This window comes from Rhopalosiphum padi, chromosome 4, assembly GCF_020882245.1.
Source record: "Rhopalosiphum padi isolate XX-2018 chromosome 4, ASM2088224v1, whole genome shotgun sequence".
In the NCBI taxonomy this organism is placed as follows: Eukaryota; Metazoa; Arthropoda; class Insecta; order Hemiptera; family Aphididae; genus Rhopalosiphum; species Rhopalosiphum padi.
The window spans coordinates 20,672,878-20,691,869 of NC_083600.1; the positions used below are offsets into that span (position 1 = coordinate 20,672,878).

Below are 18,992 nucleotides of genomic sequence, written 5' to 3' on the forward strand. Positions count from 1 at the left end.
AATTTACGCATAGTAGATTTTATGAATATAATATTTAACTCTGAATACATTGATTACACAATAATTATTCGCTGTTAACAAAATATGGTGATGACATGATGTAACGATTTGTTAAGAGATTTAAGATACTATCGTTAATTGTGTAAATTCGCAGTGACAATAATAAATCTAATGGTGACATAGATAAGATAGAGTAGTCTTTATTGAGCCTCATTCAGCCTATGACTCCGGAAGCTTTTAAATTGTCTCTATTCGGGGTGTATCGAACGGTAGTTTGTGAAAAATATGTTTGAGTTTTGGCAATATAAGTATACAATATATGCAATATGATCCCCGAAAGAGGTGTACATAGAGCGTCCCCATTTAGCCATTAAGAAACAATGTGATATTTTTATGTGACTTGTATTAAGTCTATTTTTGATAAATATTTCATATTTTATAGACAACTCAACATTTAGGGAGGACCAAAGATTGATGTTTTGTTGGATTTCACAAATTTTAGTGGCACAAAGCAACCATATTGTTGATTCCGTGTACTTACTCTACGCGTGCATTTATTATTATTAAGTTAAGTTAACTCTGTGCGTGGCGGGTTGAGGAATAAATTAAATTGTATGGATACAATTAGACTTTTGGCTACTTTGTCGAGCCGTTTGTTCCCGTTTGTCTGAATAATTACATAAGTATGCGTAACAACAATAATAATTGTTCAATTCACAGATAAAACAATACACCCAACTAACGTAGTATACTATACGCTCATATAGTAGTACAGGTTCCCATATCGATAATCCAACATATATGTATAATATGAGATGTTTTTGATTTAAAATCCTTATTAATTATTATAACCGTGATATTCGAATTATTCAATTATAATAGCATGTTTTTGGCAAAACATCGGGGTGTTTATATATACTATTACTATGTTTCTTTGTACAATAAACATATTTGTAATAAGCTCTCGGAAATCCGTAACATTATCAATATTTTAAACTAAAAAAAATTAATAACTTTTTTCCCATCCTATAATCGTCTCAAATGGCTTCAGATAAGACGTTTCCCGCTACCCATATAATTAATTGTACTTGTTTTTGTATTATGCTACTGTAGGTGCGAAGGTTGAGCGATCAGGGAGCGGCCGGTGCGGCTGCCCGAGAAAAGGCGTTCTTAGCCACGTTGACCAAGGCGCCAGGGCCCTACACACCTGGTCGCCGACATTCGGTCATCACGATATCGAAGGCGCCCATGCCGTTGTTCGGCCGCAACAGACGTGAATCAATTGCCGCGTTTCCCAGCAAGGGTCCGAGGGCGAATCGCAGAGATTCGGCCGGCGGTGCCACACCGTCGCCCACCGGTAGCCAATTCAACTTGCAGTTGGACATCATGGATGATATAGCAGACATCAAGGCGGCTCGAAAGGTAAGGATGAAGATGTGGCAAACCGAGGACAAGGAAAAAATGTGCGAACTACAGTCGATGGACGGCGAAAACAAGCAAATGTCCAGGTATACAAATTCGCATTATATGCGTATAATATACGTTCTATGATGATATATTTATGTAAGTGTAGCAATATGTACCTGAACCATAGCTATATGTAATCAAAGGGTTAAGTGAAAATGTTAATAAAATTATACGTAATTGTACAAAGGGGAGTTTTAAAGTATATACCTATAAATAATAAATAGGTACACATATAAGTCGGTTATATCATTATTTTAATGAGCTAACAATAATAAAATCACATACATAATATGAATACAGGTGTGAAAAATTTGAAAAATATCACTTATCACTCAAACCACTAATCCACTAATCCACTCAACCATTTAATTATTTTGTTTATACTAAATAATCCATTTTATAAGTGCTTTTTATACTCATTGTCTTGGTCAATGTTTGCATGGTTATTAATTGTATTTCTTTTAAATGTCCATAGCCTAAAATTATATAGGTAGGTACAGTTGTTTTTTTCGATAATTTTTATAAAGTAAAATATTAGTCAAGAAATTTCGATTGATTTAATTATCATGAAGTACAAAATATGGTACTTTATTTATAAGCTATGGAAGTTTAGTGAAGTAGGGTGAAGTAGTAAGGAGTACCCCATAAAATGTGTAAGTACTTTAAACTATAAAAAAACATTTTTTTTTTTTTTCAAGTCGACAAATAAAATTACTGTAGCCATTTAAATGGACCATCCCGTACATACATATTTAATATATTTTACCTTATTGTATATAATTTATTGTGTTTCAAACCCGTGAAGTTTCGAAGCGTCAATTGAATTCATTAACTACCAAATGAGAAAAACTATATACCCGCAACTTAACGTAGGTTTATATTTACAAAAGTATACAAACTTTATGAATAACATTATATTGTTAATATAGTCTGTATTACGAGATTGTATTGAAAACTTTTTCGAAGTTCTATGTATAATAATACTCATCAACGTTTTCATTTAAATAAATGTGTATTTTCAAGAACACTTATACAGGTAACTATACTAAACACAAACCTCTCGAGTTTTCATTTATAATCATAGGTGTGCACACATGACGTGCAGGATGTCCCCAGGCACACCCTGTGATTTTTCATTGGCTGAAGTGCCCAATGTCTTAATAAAATGGCCTAAAAAAAATAAATAAACCTTAGTTACCAAAATCAATTTTGGATTATATTTTTTAAAGTGAATTTGAAAAATGATAATTCACTGTGTACACTCTATTGTTGAAAGTCTGCTTACAGTTTAACGTATAGACATGTAATGACTAGTATTATATATTAAAAATTGTTACAAATTAATTGTAACTGTATATTGAGAAACCAATTATTTAATGTTTTACTAGTGATTATCTATTATTGATAAAATTATTCATTTATTTTTTCCTTTTTGATTGTATTTTAACATTAATGTTAACCCATCAGACTACTCTCTCGGAAATGATGTGTGGTAGTGTGCAACTTGTATTATTCTGTTATGTGTATATTAAAAGTCCATTTAATATTAATTTTATAAAAAATATAAGACAATAATTTTGTATAAAAATGAAAACTAAACAATATTTTTAGTAAATTCTAAGCCTATGTAAATATCGGAAGAAAGATAAAATTTCTTATTAATATTTTGATTGCTCTTACTTTGTTATACTTATATTTTTGCTTATGACAACTATGCAGTTTTTAAATTTAATCAGTATAATAAGTTTTCAGTTTTATAAGAATTATCAACTATTATATTTCATTAGTAGTCGAAAATATACTTTGATTTTTAACTTTGAAGGTGGTTTTGGGTAGAAAACTGGATTTAGTTTGTACTTTAAACGGGTTAAAAATAAAAACTATTTGTATTCTTCAAAATAACTAGAAAAAAAATCTTTATTTTTTTAATTTAACTCAAAACCTAATAATCTTGTATATACTATAAATTTTCGCCAATTGTTTATATGACCATTTTCTTTACACAATAAATTTTAAAATATTTTGATAAACAATTATTTGCTTGGTGTAAATGCTTAAAAATTTAATAATAAAGGTTTCTCATAATTTTTTCATATGCCATTTAAAAATATCAAAAATACATACTCACAATATTTTTTATAAGCGTTCAAGTTTCAAATTTGGATGAATTTATATATTTAAACTATGAATAACAATATTCAAAAAAAATTATTCATAGGATCATATTATGACAGTCACATACATTTTTATATTTGATACACGCAATGGATTTAAAAGCAATAATTTTAGCAAAAACTATTTTAGCCTGCTACTATATATTATTACTAGTAAAATAAATTAATTTACCTGATAAAAATATCAAACATATGAAAATAAATATGCTTAGTGATAAATGCTGATAGATCCGCCTTTGTTCAGAATCGTTTTTCATTGATAAATCATTGAATTCAAATTTAATACATCCATCAAATTGACGCATTCGGAACCTACCGTACAACAAAGCGTTATCCACTTCCTCAACTTTTTCATTCTTTATAATATATTAAATTTTTTAGACCTTACTTACTAGCAATAAAATAGAAATAAGTTTTAAATCATTTTATTTTGACAAACTTACTTATATCATAACAACATAAGAGAAGGTTTTTAAGTTTCTAAAACTAAAATACACATATTCACTTATATCAATTTCAATATTGAAAAACTTTTTTAAGATAATCATTAATAATTTTGTTAAATTTGTATAGCCTAATAGTAACAGAAAGTAAAAAAAGGAAACTGTTCATCCATTATTTTTTAATCAACAAAGAACATTCTATAGTTGTTGAATAAATTCAGCCAATTAATATGTAAGTAATTTAACATGACTTAAACAGAATCATGATTTGAAAGTAAAATATAAAACTAAATGTACTGCAAATACAATATTTTAGATTATTTTAAATGTACCTAATTTAATAATGCCTGGAACATTTATTTTTATTTTATTTAAAATAATCATTTAATATTAAAAATGTTTTAAAATAAAATATATATCGTTTCATTAAAATTATAAAAATAAAATAATTATTAATAACGATAGTAATAATAACACTAATAACTAATAATTTATACATTTACCTATAGATTTGTATTATATTATCAATATTTAATATACGTTTTACTATAATTGAGGTTATAAATTAAAATATTCTAAATATTATATTACTGTTTTGTGTTTTACATAAAAGAATATAATTGTCACTAAAAGTTTTTCCACATAAAAATATTACTGACAAATTTATATTAAACGCGAAAAGTTCGGGTATATATAAATATGAAATGAGTTTTCCAATGTTTTCTATTCAAAATTTCTGTACATGAAATGGAATATACCATATTACATGTATGCATGGAATTCATTTCAAAAATTCGAAAGAGAAATAATATTTTTTTTTTATCAAGTTAGATTCCTTAGCATTCTCTTGTGTAATATAATACAGATATGATATATTTTTTCATTTTTATGCAAAAAGCTGTCAAAAATACATTTAAAAATGAAAAATAATATAAAATCATTATCTTTACGATAAATAAGTAAAATTTTCGTTGGGAATAAAATTTACGCGAAATGAAAAAATAACTGACTCAATATTACTATTAAGTATTAGATGTCCTTAAAATTTTTGATAAAATATTTGATTAATATTCTATAATTTCATCTCAATCAGATAAATGCATAAAGTAAATATATCTCTCAAGTCTCAACCCTTTTATTTATGAAAATATAAAATTTTAAATATTTGTATACATTAGCTCTGACTATATGATAGGGATATAAATTCGTAATCTAGTGGAAAATATATACCGTTTTGTCAACACACGAAAAAAAGAAATCAAAATGTACCGCAATCTCTTTGATATGCGGTCGCACGCGATAAAATAATAGCATGATATTTTTCCCCGTAACTTTTCAACACAAAAAATATTTCTGTTAAGAAAACCATTTTTTATTTTCAGTTTAAACTTCGAACAAAGAGAATAAACGCAGATATTTTTATTTCTTCCAAACAATTGAACACAAAACAAAACAAAAAAGGAAAATAAACTCGCTCAAATATTTCACTTCGACGGACAGCGTTTGTACTTTGTTATAGCAAAATTTAGTGATGCGCTGTGTGTATACTGTATAGGTATCGTAATAATCATTATAGTCCTAAGCCGAACTCTACAAATCGGAACAGCGCGGGGGAGGGTGGTCTGTTAATGGCCGTGATAAGGCGGTAATAATGTATAAACGATTGTGGCTCAGACTGAGGTGCTTTATATTCGCTCTATATAATAATATATACAGAATGATTCACCAAACATGCTCGTTGCCTTTTTATTTTTCAGTAAAGCAGTTGTATAAAATCTGATTTTTATAACTGTTAAAATATAATTAATGATTATATTTTCAAATTTTTGAGAGATTTTTTTATTACTTAAGGATTGTCCTGTGGAAATGTAAGCGTGTGTTTTTCAAGTAACAATCTCCCTGTTGCATTTAAATTATTTAGTGGATAATTTGCTAAAGATGTTGACGTTTCAACATAAAAATTCGAACAAGAAGTTTTTGAGTTATTTAAATTTGTATTCAGGATAATCGGTCCATAGAATTTGGAAGGTATGGGAACTATAGTGGTTTATACTAATCTTTAAATTTTTATAATTCATAAAGTGATGATCCAAATATAATAAAAACTAGATCCTATATTAAATCTATTTTATACTATAATTGTAAAATTATTTTCAAGGACTATTATCTTTAATATGAACATTTTAATAACTGAAAAATTGCTAGTTATAATTTTGAATTAAGAAAATCTAAATGTTTAAAAAAATTATTTACAAAATAATGTATGGTCAAGGGGTGGGGTGGGGGGAAGGATTCTAGAGAGTTTTAAAATGTGGCTAAGTATACTTAAAATAAATTCATGGTTAAATAAAAAACTAAAATGAGCATGCAAATCGCCCTGTATATATAATTTTATGTACTAGGCGATTATCGCGTGGTTTAACAATTGAAATATATAGGATCGTGCGAATCCTCACCGTCGGCGGTAACGGTATATTTTAATGATTATACACGGAAGACAAATATGGCTGCTCTATAGATTACAGGGTGATTGTTGTTAATGATTATTTTATACGTTTTGTTGTACAAGCGGTGTTTTTGATTAATTTGGGACATACATATTGTGAATTTCGATTTAATGGAAAAAAAAACACGCGTATATATTTTTATTTTGTAATTACTATTTTTAATTTTGTTTTATTGTGTATTATTTTTTACGGTGATTCAATTTGGTGTCTGTAGTCTACAAATTTGTTCAACATTCGTAAATGACAGATTTCGATTTTAAGCGGAGCGATTGATTTAACAATGAGTAGGTATGTAGTTATTTTTTGTGTCTGACATCAATTTTAGGAAGAGTAAAAATGCTTGGATCTTCAGTTTCAATATGTTTTCTGGTAGAAAAGTGAATGTAATTATTAGTACTGGAAGTAATGAGGAGTCAAAAATAAAAATTTTACTATACATGTTTTTAATAATTTGAAAAACAAAAAAGAAATTAAAGAAAATAGTAATTTTTACTAAAACCAGTTTTCAATAAAATCATTTTTCTCACTTTTTTTTATAATTAAAAAACGAGTTACTGTTGATATTTGAAATTTTCATCAAATATTTAAATTAAAGTTTTTTATAGTATTCAATTTTTTTTTCAATATTTGAGATAAAAAATCCGTTGGGACAAAATCTATTGATCCTCATAATTTATATAACTGGTAATTAAAAAAAAAATGAGATTAATTCCGCAAATATTTTTATTAACATTTTAAGTTTAAAGTTTGACAAAACTGGATTTTCACTCTTTACTTTCATTTTTCAATTTTCATATAAAATAACAATTTCTAATCAAACAATTTATTAAAAAAAATATTTATTGCAGAAACTTAAAACATTTCGGTTTTACTTAAATAGTCATTTCATATACTCAATGCAATTTTCATATTTACTCTTGTAAGAATAATAAAGACATTCGACATTTTCGATTTTTTTTTTTTATAGTTCTTTAGATTATTTATAAATTTCTTTAAAATCTCTTGAAAAGTTTGAAAACATAATACAAGGTGTCTCATTATCAAATCATATTAAAACAAAAAAATCAAACAATACTTACAACATTTTGTATTAACATTTGAAGTTAAAATCTCGACCAAATTAGATACTTATTTAAACGAAGAACAATTTTAGTTATTTTTTTTTTAATCCTTAGCCCGCGGGGATTTAAAATTATAAGTTTTATTATATTTTATATACACAATGACATTTTGAAAACTTTTAGATTAATTTTATTCTATTGACTAATTATACCACAAACCTATTCATACAGTACAACATAAATCATTATTAAATCGAAAATTAGTAATAATAATATATTATATAAATGTATATACTATATAAGAAATACAGTATTTCGACAAAAATTAATTCAACTTACCTTATAACTTAAATACTAATAAAAAAATTAAATTACTGTAGTTTTATAGTAATAAAACTGTATCATGATAATAATATAATATCTATTATAATTTTAATAAACTTTGTAATATAATAATAATTATGTAATTATTAAATTTATATTAATAATTACTTCTTTATAATTTATGTCTCTACTGTGTATATTATATATTTTTTTGTTACTATTATTATATTATATAACACATTTACACATATACTGTTATTGTTGTGTGTTTGAAATTGGAATTTTATTCCATCAATAAATTATTATTATTATTTGCTGACTGCCTTCGCTCAGAATTATTGTTTTTCGTATCCAATGATTTATTATTAAATTCAAATTTAACACATACATTTTAGTGACTTATTCAGTGATGAGATACACTTAATGCCTATTTTACAGTTTAGCGGTTACCTTATTTTCCTCTATTTTTAATGGTGGTCCAAAAAAAATAGTGACTGTTACGATTTAAGGTGTACAACTGTTGCAGTCAATAATTTGTTTTAAAATACTTCAATTAGTGAAATAAACAACATTTCTAACTCTAATAATACGCAATATTACATACTATATAATCGTATAATCGTAATAGTCTGAGCTATTAAAATCGTTAAAACAACTCACATTTGGATATCAAGTTTATTTTTATATAGTTATTTGAAAACTGTACAATCTATGTATGTTAATTTATTTGATGAATTTAATGATATGAATAATTAATAAGGTGTTTGTTTCGCATGACGAATGGAGTATACCATTGACTGAACCTAAGTTAATACCATTACGCCGGCCATTATAGAGGTCTCCACGCCATTTCAGTTTTAGGCGACGTAGAGTATTTTCTAGAGGGCTAATGGATGCAGGTCAGAGATAAGGGGATTAGGATGGCATAATGGATACGGTGTCGGAAGCTTTTGAAATCAGCTTGGTTACTTCGTCTACTATTTAAAAATAGTAGTTAAGTAGCTTATACAATTTCAAACCATGAAATGGACAATTTTTTACAAAACAATAATCAATAAGAATGTTGTATTAAACATAGTGTAGTTTTAAACCGTTGTCCTACGACGTGGTTACATCTCAATGTACCTAAATTGCCTACACAGTTCGCCGTTAAACGTATAGTATAGTAAAATAAAACCAGAACGTGACTTTTCACCATTACTATATGTACCTACTGTAGATAGGCTTTGAAAAACGTATTCGTCATTTTGTCCACACCAAATATCGGTATCGACAAAACAATTATTTGTAGAATCCAAAATACGCGTGTAAACAAATATATGCCGTCCAAAATAAAGAAATGCATTGTTCACAATTCAAACGAAAAACAATCGTAAGAGCTAAACGACAGCTGCAATAGAATCTATATTTATATAAAAGGCTATGTATGCGTGTTTGTGTCAACGATCCATAGCCAAGTACATATAGCACTGGTGGTTCTAAAATTTTTCACAATACGGGTAATCCTATACCGGAGGATGTGCAACTCGGAGCCAATTTTTTTAATTTTGCATTTTAAAGAGGAGCTCGCGCAGAGATTTGTAGGTTCATAAAAACAAAAACATTTTTTTATTCGTATATAGAGTTACCATTGGTCGCATAAAAAATATATGAGTTATTATAATTGTATTAAATTTTAGACCTATATAATATTATATTTTATATTTGGTCAAAACCACCTAAAAACAACTGTGTTAAAAATCTGTACAGCTTACATTTAACGGATTTTAATAATGAAAACGCCACGCAGGATTAGCTGCAGTAGACCCAGTTATACTGTCCATGTTGCTCGGAAATGAGTTGTGAGGGATGCGATTGAAACGAAATTTGGGGGGGGAGGACAGTATAACTCTAGTATAACAACATAATAATTTATAAAATAAAAAAAGTATAATATACGAACACTTTTCGTCGTTTTTATTTGTTTTTTATTCAGGTTCAAGGAGGCCAGGAGGTATTCCAACATCGACGTGTGCGAAAAAATCGCTCCGCCCATACCGGCTCGACGACGCGCGTCAGAGCTGCCTCCCAACTCGTCGACACAGCTGCAAGCCGGTAAATCGTCATCGGCGTCTCCTCAATCGTCCGGAATCGTGTGCACGAACACGGATCTGCTGTCGATAATGAACTCGTTGAAGTCGTCCGCCTCGAAAGCGTTGCAGTCGACCAAAGGCGGCCCGCGGCAACGGGGCAGCAGCAAGACCACGGACAGCCTCCCGACGGGCGTCGTCGGCGACGTGGGCGGCGGAGGAGACCGCCGTCGGGACGTGCTCCGGTCCGGCCGGTCCAACAGCGTGGACGTGGCCAACATAGGCGCGGCGGCGGCCATGGCGGCCGCGGCCGCCGGCAACAGCACCAGGAACTGGTTCAGGAAGATGTCCACCCGCACGGCGACCGCAGTGACGATGGGTGGCCAGCGGACCGACGCCGAGTGCGCGGAACAGCGTCTGGCCACCGCGGGTGGCGATTACGTGGTGCAAAAGTCACCGGTGGTCGTGACGTTCGCCGACGAACGGCCCAAGGTGTCGCTGCTGATCGAGCCGTCGACCGGTTGCAAACCCGATAAACACGCGTCGCCGCTGTCCCCGCCGCCGCCGCCACCGCCGCCGCCGCCGTCCGCTGCCGACAAGAAATCGAAACTCGACGGCGACGACGTGGTGGTGTGGGACCGGCCCACCGGCTCGGTGGTCAACGCCGAGGTGTTGGGCACGGCCATCGAGGGCTTCTTGGCCGCCAAGAAGACGGGCGACAGTGCGGACACGTCGCCGACCGCCGACGGCGAGCTTCACGACCACCTGCAGCAGCCGCCCGGTGGCAAGCCCGTGGCCAAAACGTCCGCCGACCCGAACACGGCCGCCCGCACGTGCGACACGTCCATCTGTTCGTCGCTCAAAGATCTCTTCGTCAAATAGCTATAAGACCGCTCGTGTCGGTCTGCATATTTGTAATTAACGCTGTTATTAATTACGACAATATCGTCAGACCGTGTTGACAATGTGGACTGTAATATTATATGATGCACAAATAACAATTTCCCCGGTAAGCAAACCCCCCTACCCCGCCCCCACCCTCTCTCCGCCCCACCAACACACACGGGCGCGCGCCACGGGGCACACTTTCAAGAACGGTTTTAATTAACATCGCAGCTGTTTGAAAACGTTTTATTATTTTTTTATTCCAACAGAATAATTTATTTTCTCGTAATATACACGAGTAGAGACAATATACATTCACTACACCACAAACGGTACGGATTTATATACACAAACACATGCACGCGTTTAAATTCTTAAAATATATTACATGTTATAGCTATAACAATATGGATTTCAGTAGGTAACTCGTATTTCACGAAAACATTTAAACAGACGACGAACATTAAACCGGACTAAAAAATGGCCGTGCTCGTAAATGTTTATCGTACGTGTGAATCGCTACTGTAATGCCTATCGTATACAATTTGTGTCTATATATTATAATAGTCTTCGACTTTTCCACAACAGGTAATTATTATTACCGAATTCAAAATATGTACGAAGACTTACACTAATGTGATGATGTACGTGACATTCGTGACAGTCGTATATATTTCAATTATTGACGTAATAGCGATTATATTATCGAATAATGTCATATCGATGCGATTAAATCCGGTGCTTGTACGTCGTATAAATAGCGCTTCTCGTGATGGTAATAACAGACGTCTATAATTGCTTGTATGGTACTGATGTGTATAATGTATAAACGATGAGGTACACCGGTATGTGTACGACGATGAGGTCGAGATTCAAAATGGGGAAAATCGTTGAGATCGATTCAACAACTATTTACACACCGAACATATTTTATCGTCCACGGTATCGCATAATATCGTAATAAAATACTGCGCCATACGTCCGTCCTGCAAAATACAGGGTGATTCGCCGATTATGGTCATCGCCGTTTTTTTTTTTCATTTAATAATGAATTTATTCAAAATCTAAACATACTTAAAGTTAAAGATCATATTTTTAAATAGATACTTGAGATTTTTCTGTACTACTATTTAAGAAGTTTTGTGATGATAAACACTTTTGTTTTTTACATGATAACCTCCCTTTTTACTGTAAATTATTTAGTGAATATTTTTTTTTTTTTAATTTTAATAAGATAATACTACATCCGATATTTTATCTATTTAATCGAAAAACTACTCGTATATAACAATTTAAAATTATCCACTTAATAATTTATAGTAAAAAAGTGTCGAGGATTTGAAAATTTTGAAAGTAGGATTTTAAATTACTGCGTTATAAGACGAATAAAGGGGTTAGCAATACTTGGTGAATCACCCTGTATATTATATAATATTATAATATACGCTAAACAGCACATAATCTTCTCATATACCCATATAGATGTTCTCCCATGGTAATTATATTTACATCAGACGCGCACGTTATACTTATGCGCACTTGACATATCGATATAATGCTTATATTGTGGTGTGCCCGCGTGGCATAATATTGTAATACGCCTTACCGCCGCAACCGTAATCATACGCGTGTCACGACGAACAGTGTTGTTAACAGGTAGGTATATACGCGTACAAGTTATAATTTTGTGTGCGTTAATCGTTTCGCCGGCGATTAATAATAATTTATTTCAGCATAATATTGCACATTGACGGGTCCGCCACTAATCGTCATTGCGTTGTAAATCATATTATATGAATTTATATTATGCCAATTATTAACCTGTAGGTACCTTAATATGCGCTTCTGTATGTCTGTACTACATATACCTACATATATATATATATATACTATATATATATATGTATATAATATAATATACACACGCACTATACAATATACATATAATATATAAAGTAATAATTATAATTTCATACTTAGGTATCTATAGTTCATACAAATATCTCGAAAATTGTCAGTATTTTTAGATAACCTAATATCATAATTAAGGTTGGGATTTATATGTAATGAAAAACCAAAACTATGTAGTAAAAAAATCGATTCATAACAAAACATATTTGTAAAAAAAAAATATATAATTTCAACTATTTTTTATCATTATCGTTAATATAAATATTAAATGAAACAACGTACATTTTTAATTGCATATAACGAAGCCAAATCTTTGATCATTATACATAAAAATCGAATGGCGAACTAGTAACTAATTAATTATGGGTAGGTATTTAAAGATTGGATGAGTGGAGCAGTGTGGTATTCCGAAAAATGTTGTTCCACTACTCCACTCAACTATACTTTAAATACTTAGTTATAACTAATTAGATAGGAGTTTTAACCTATACATAAAAAATTATCAGAAAAACGTTCTATTTCGAAATATGAAGTTGAAAATATATGTTAACAGTCATTAATAAAGTAAAAACCTTAAAAAATTGTAACGATAAAATTTTGTAAAAATATTGTTTTGTTATTACTTTAAAACAATCTAACAAATATATTATCAAAAACTATAATACTTTTTGAGTAAATCAGTTTTATTTGAAACGAATCAGTTATCACGAATATAATGATTATTTTAAAAATAGTACACTTATTGTATCGGTCCATTTTTTCGCAGGCTGTTGTTTAAACAAGTGAATTAAAATGTCCAAGATAATTGTTAAACTCTTTCAAAACTTATAACAGCATTAACTATGTATACCGAGGACTTTAAACTATTGAATATAATATTTTAAAATATTCGTCAATTGCCATGGATGATAATAACGAGTATCCCGAGTTAAAATAATTAATGTACGGTATATAGTCATGCATATATTATATTATATAGTATATAATAAGCCGTGTACGACCTGCGGACACATTTTTATTACAGTATTATTTACGTATAAGTTGGAATTTTCCGTATACCAATACAATTTTTCATAGAAACTTGGGTTTTTATAAAAGTCTTTCGTATAGCGTTCAAATCGCGTTTAACGACCTCGTCGATTTCTTTGCGAGATGTTTTTATTTTTATCATTTTATTTCACATACTCGACGTGGCGCATTAAAAAAAAAAGATACATATATGTGTACATAAATACCTACACCACAATATTACAGCGATTAATCTAAAAATAAACTATTTATATTATATTTTTTTATGAAGTACAATATACATATTATTACAGTCCTATAATCAATAACTAAACTTTAATAAACTCACTTAAGTTTGGGAAAATACACTTACATACATTTTCTTTCTTTTTTTTTACTTAAACTTTGTTTTACTATTAGTTTACACTTATACATTATGCACAAAATTTAAATGCCTCTCAACACCTCTAAGCTCTATAATCGACGGTGTTCCGTAACAACCGGTATTAACTTTCAGCTATTTATTGTGTTCGTTGAAATTTCTATAGAACTATAAATAAATTGTAAATGTGATTATATCATATTTTATATTTATACTTTGGCCCGTGAAAAGTTTTTAATTTATTGTAATATGGCTCTCTGGTAAAAAAATTTTTAGATATGTACCCCTAGCTATAATGTACCTGTACCGTGTGTCCGTGTACCGTTGTATATACGATAGTTGTACACGTTCTATACTCGTTGTGTTTGTATATATTACATAGGCGTATACATAAATCGCGTTTGACGACCTCGACGATTTCTTTGCGAGATTTTTTTTTTTTTATCATTTTACTTCACATACTCGACGTGACGCATTAAAAAAATATAAATATATATATATTATGTATGTGTATAAATATCAACCCTTCACATTACGTGGGCCATGGTAGACGACATCGGCGCATATAAATACGAGGTATAGGCGCTCAAATGGAAAATATAAATATGCATGTATGTATATTAATGTTGCGTAAAAACTCATCATTCATAATTTAATAGACGGAAACACGATCAAACATTCAGTATACGTTGCTATATATAGGTATATTATATATTTATTCGAACGACACATAATCGATTTACGCACACATCACGGTCTTCTTGAAAACCATCTGTTTAACGGGAGAAATGTGACGAGATTTTCTCCCTTTTTCTTAATCGGTAAATACGTACATGGACTTCTCCTCGTCGGATTCATTCATTTTTAACTTTTTAAGCTGATCTGTCTTCCCACGCGTCTTCTAACCAACACGCCATCGCCACCACAAATGTCGATCGTATATTTCCTGTAGATATGAAGAAGTTTAATAATATTATATATATTTATACTGCTACAGGATTTCCACTGGCTTTTATTTCTACAGCTATTTTGTCTTCAAAGAATAACCTTTTAATAACTGCTGATTTGCGTGTATTGTGTGTTCCGCTCAATTCTCTTTGGTGCATATCGTAGTCCGTACGTTTATATTGTGTATTTATATTTATACAGAGTAATTCATCAAGCAAGCTTACCCTCTTTTTCTTCTTCAATAATTTAGAAATTGAAAATTTGATTTTGAAATTTTGAAATACGAAAATATTCCATAAATTTAGAGACTATTATTAAAATATTTAACAGTTTTGTGTACTGTTCTTAGAAGTGTCCTGTTGAGATACAAACTTAATTCCTCCCTCGTTCAACTTTTCAACTGTAAATTAGTTAAAGGATAATTTTTTTTTTAATGTTGTCATATTAAAATCAAAATTCAATGGAGTAGTTGATAACAGGTTAATAATTATGGGTTTGGAAGATTTGGGCTATGGTAATTTGAAAATGCTAGTAATTTATAAAAATGGTCTATGTAAAATAAATATTAGATTCAATATTACATTTATTTTATGTCTTTTTAAACCATTTTCCATTTTTAAGGATAAACATTTCAATAACTGAAAAACTACTCATTCGAATGTGATTTTAATATATCAAAAAAATTATCAACTAAATAGTTTATAGAAAAAAAGAGGTGAGTATATTTGGTGAATCACACTATACGAATACACTAGATAGGATTTGATTTATATACATGTGCATTAAACGTAGATTGTAAGATACCTATTAATATATGTTTTATGTATATGTTTAAACGTGTATAAAATAAGACACTTGAAGTTGTCTGAACATAATTTATATGGATGAAAAACAAACGGTTATCAGCTATAAAACATGCGTATAGGTTTAGATGCAAGAGTACTGATAATGATTCACCAAATACGCTAATCCCATGTTTTCTTTATAAAACGTGCATTTACTCAAATTCTGATTTTTGAAATGTTTTTTTGAAAACATTTATTTATCTAAATTGATATCACAGGAAAAATGGTATTTAAAATTATGTTCTCTGTAATTATTACATAATGGTTAAGATAAAATGGGATTTAATGTGCTTAGTGAATCGCTCTGTGTATACACCATAAACCCCATAGGATATATTTTAATATTATACAATATTCCATTATTGTCGGTAGTTTCCTAATCAAAAGAGAATAAAAAAAAAATGAAAATCGTTTGACTTCCCATTATGATGTATATATAATACAATATATATATATATAGATGGTTACAATCAATATCCTTTTGTGTATTATTATATTATATATATATATATATATATATATATATATATATATATATATATATATGTGTGTGTGTGTGTGTGTGTGTGTGTGTGTGCATTGCTATAGATATGACATATATATTATACATAATAATATATATAGTAGATATATTAGTATGTACGATGTACCTAAATGGCTAAACCTAATACATATAATAAGACAATTTAAAATTCCTTCCTATATCGTTTTATTGATTTATTCTTCATAATAGTTTGAAAATCGACGTCGTATAATATACATACGTGTCAGTATATTATTTGTATATAAATAAATGTATAGGCGATCTCGTTAGTCATTATGTATAAAAAAACGTATCATAAACTTCATCGTAGGTCTGTTAAGAATAAGTACTATATAGTATTTATAAATGTGTTGTATAAAAATATACATTCAATTCCAATTCCCTATAAATATTCACATTTTAAATGTGTTCCGCCTTATATATAATCAATATTCAGTGTCGTGTATAATATGTTTATAGTCCTCATTGTTAATGCGTATGTGGTTGACCAACACGAGTTTATAATATTTGTATGTTATTATTATTATTATTAAAATAAGCACATTTTTACATACATAAAAACTAAAAGACTATGATTGATTAATGATTTAATCATTATGGGTAAGTACGTGCATGGTTTGTAAATATCTACAATATCTTTAAACGAAAATTTCAAATCCTTGAAAACTATTATACATACAATGAAACATTAAGTCGAAAACCTCATTTACCTATACTACTTTAAATTAATACATTTAATACATAACTTTAACTATTAAATACTACAATTCTTCAAATTTAGAAAATTAATTTTAATTTAAAGAAAATGTATAACTATAAAATTTATGTAAAAACGAAACTGATAAGTGATTTTATCATGATACACAGTTGTGACAATAAAAATAAAAATAAATTCTTATTTAAGTATTATTATATTTGAAAATAATTATTAGATAATTAAATCGTTTAAATAAAATTCAGAAGAAATAGAAAACAATAATACATTTTGTGTATATAATTATAAATTGTATTATTAAAAAAAAAAAAAAAAAAACCTAAAATTGTTAAGCTTTTTAGTTTTTACGTGAATATGTGCAGATATAAGTTGTACAAATAACAAATGTAAAATAAACTAGAAATATCAAATATACCTATTTATTAATTTAAAGATTTATTATAATATGATCGTTTTCTAGAAAAATTTTTTTTTTAATAATTCTTGTTAAATATAAAATAATATAGTTGTTAGGATTCACAGCTGTGGATAGCGTACGTACATCCGTAGTAGGAATATAAATTTATGAAATTCTTATATTATGTAAGTAGGTACATACACTTTGACTATTTGAGTATACTAAATTTACAGTTGATAGGTAGTTAATTCAATTTTTTTTTTTTTTTTTTTTGTTTATTGATATTAAGATGAGCTTCATAACTCATATTTAAAATTATATATATATGTAGTCTAAAGAGTAAATTACTCACTTAATAATAAGAATGAAAATTATATATAATATGCGTACAATATTACAATGTCATGAAATAAATGATAAATAAATCACATGTAACTACAAAATTAAATATGCAGGTACAAAAAATATTTCTTGAATAATAATTCTAGTTAATAAAAAAATTAATAAATCACTGAAAATGTAGTCATAAGTTAAACAGATAAAATAAAATACGCGACATTAAATAATATGTTTCAATATTACTGTTAATTTACTTATTTATATACCTATATTAGTATATTTAAAATGTTAACACATACCTAACTTTAGCTTAAATTATAATGTATAGTTTTTAAGGATTTTCGTTTTAAGAACAATAATAATTGTTTAATTATTCACTATAACAGTTATAATTATTTTAAGATGAAATAGTAATGATAAAGTAGTGAACCCTTTTTTTCGTTGTACACCCGATCTGGATTAAATGGATTTATATCATAACAAACCAGTGGCTACCAATTATTTACATTTGTTTGTCAAATAAATTAAGTATAGGTCATTGTAGGTTAAAGAGCGAATAAGCTATTTTGTGATGGCCGAATTGACGCCTTGTGATTATAATAGTTAAACGCTTATTATATTGCTTGTAGCCATATCGGTTTTGTCTGATGAACGATGTATCAATGATAATAGATTTCTCAATATAGCTAACAAGCCCGACCTGGTCAATCCGTAGGTGTAAATGTGTAATGCACTAATACGAGTACGCAAGAATAAAACTTTGTATTCGTGTATTTTGTTGATAATGTTGATATTATACGAAATAATAAACATTAGTTGTTATTTTATTATTTATTCGTTTTAATTATTTATAAATATGAGTATATAACTGTATGGTGTATGCAGTATAATTAAGAACGATAGGGAATGACGAAAATTAATTGAAAGTGTTGACTTCTGCTTTTTGTTATTATTATAGTTACCTACCTCTTAT

At 29.2% G+C, this 18,992-nt stretch overlaps 1 protein-coding gene across 1 annotated transcript in view; it reads left to right on the plus strand.

The window, feature by feature from the left end:
- The window catches only part of LOC132929970 (uncharacterized), a 97,362-nt gene extending 80,828 nt beyond the window's left edge, over nucleotides 1–16,534 (plus strand). The window contains exons 3-4 of the mRNA XM_060995627.1: nucleotides 1,114–1,508; nucleotides 9,952–16,534. Coding sequence (XP_060851610.1) covers nucleotides 1,114–1,508; nucleotides 9,952–10,927 — 1,371 coding nt within the window. The 3' untranslated portion in view covers nucleotides 10,928–16,534. The remainder of the gene's footprint in view (nucleotides 1–1,113; nucleotides 1,509–9,951) is intronic.
- The last annotated feature ends 2,458 nt before the right edge of the window (nucleotides 16,535–18,992 follow it).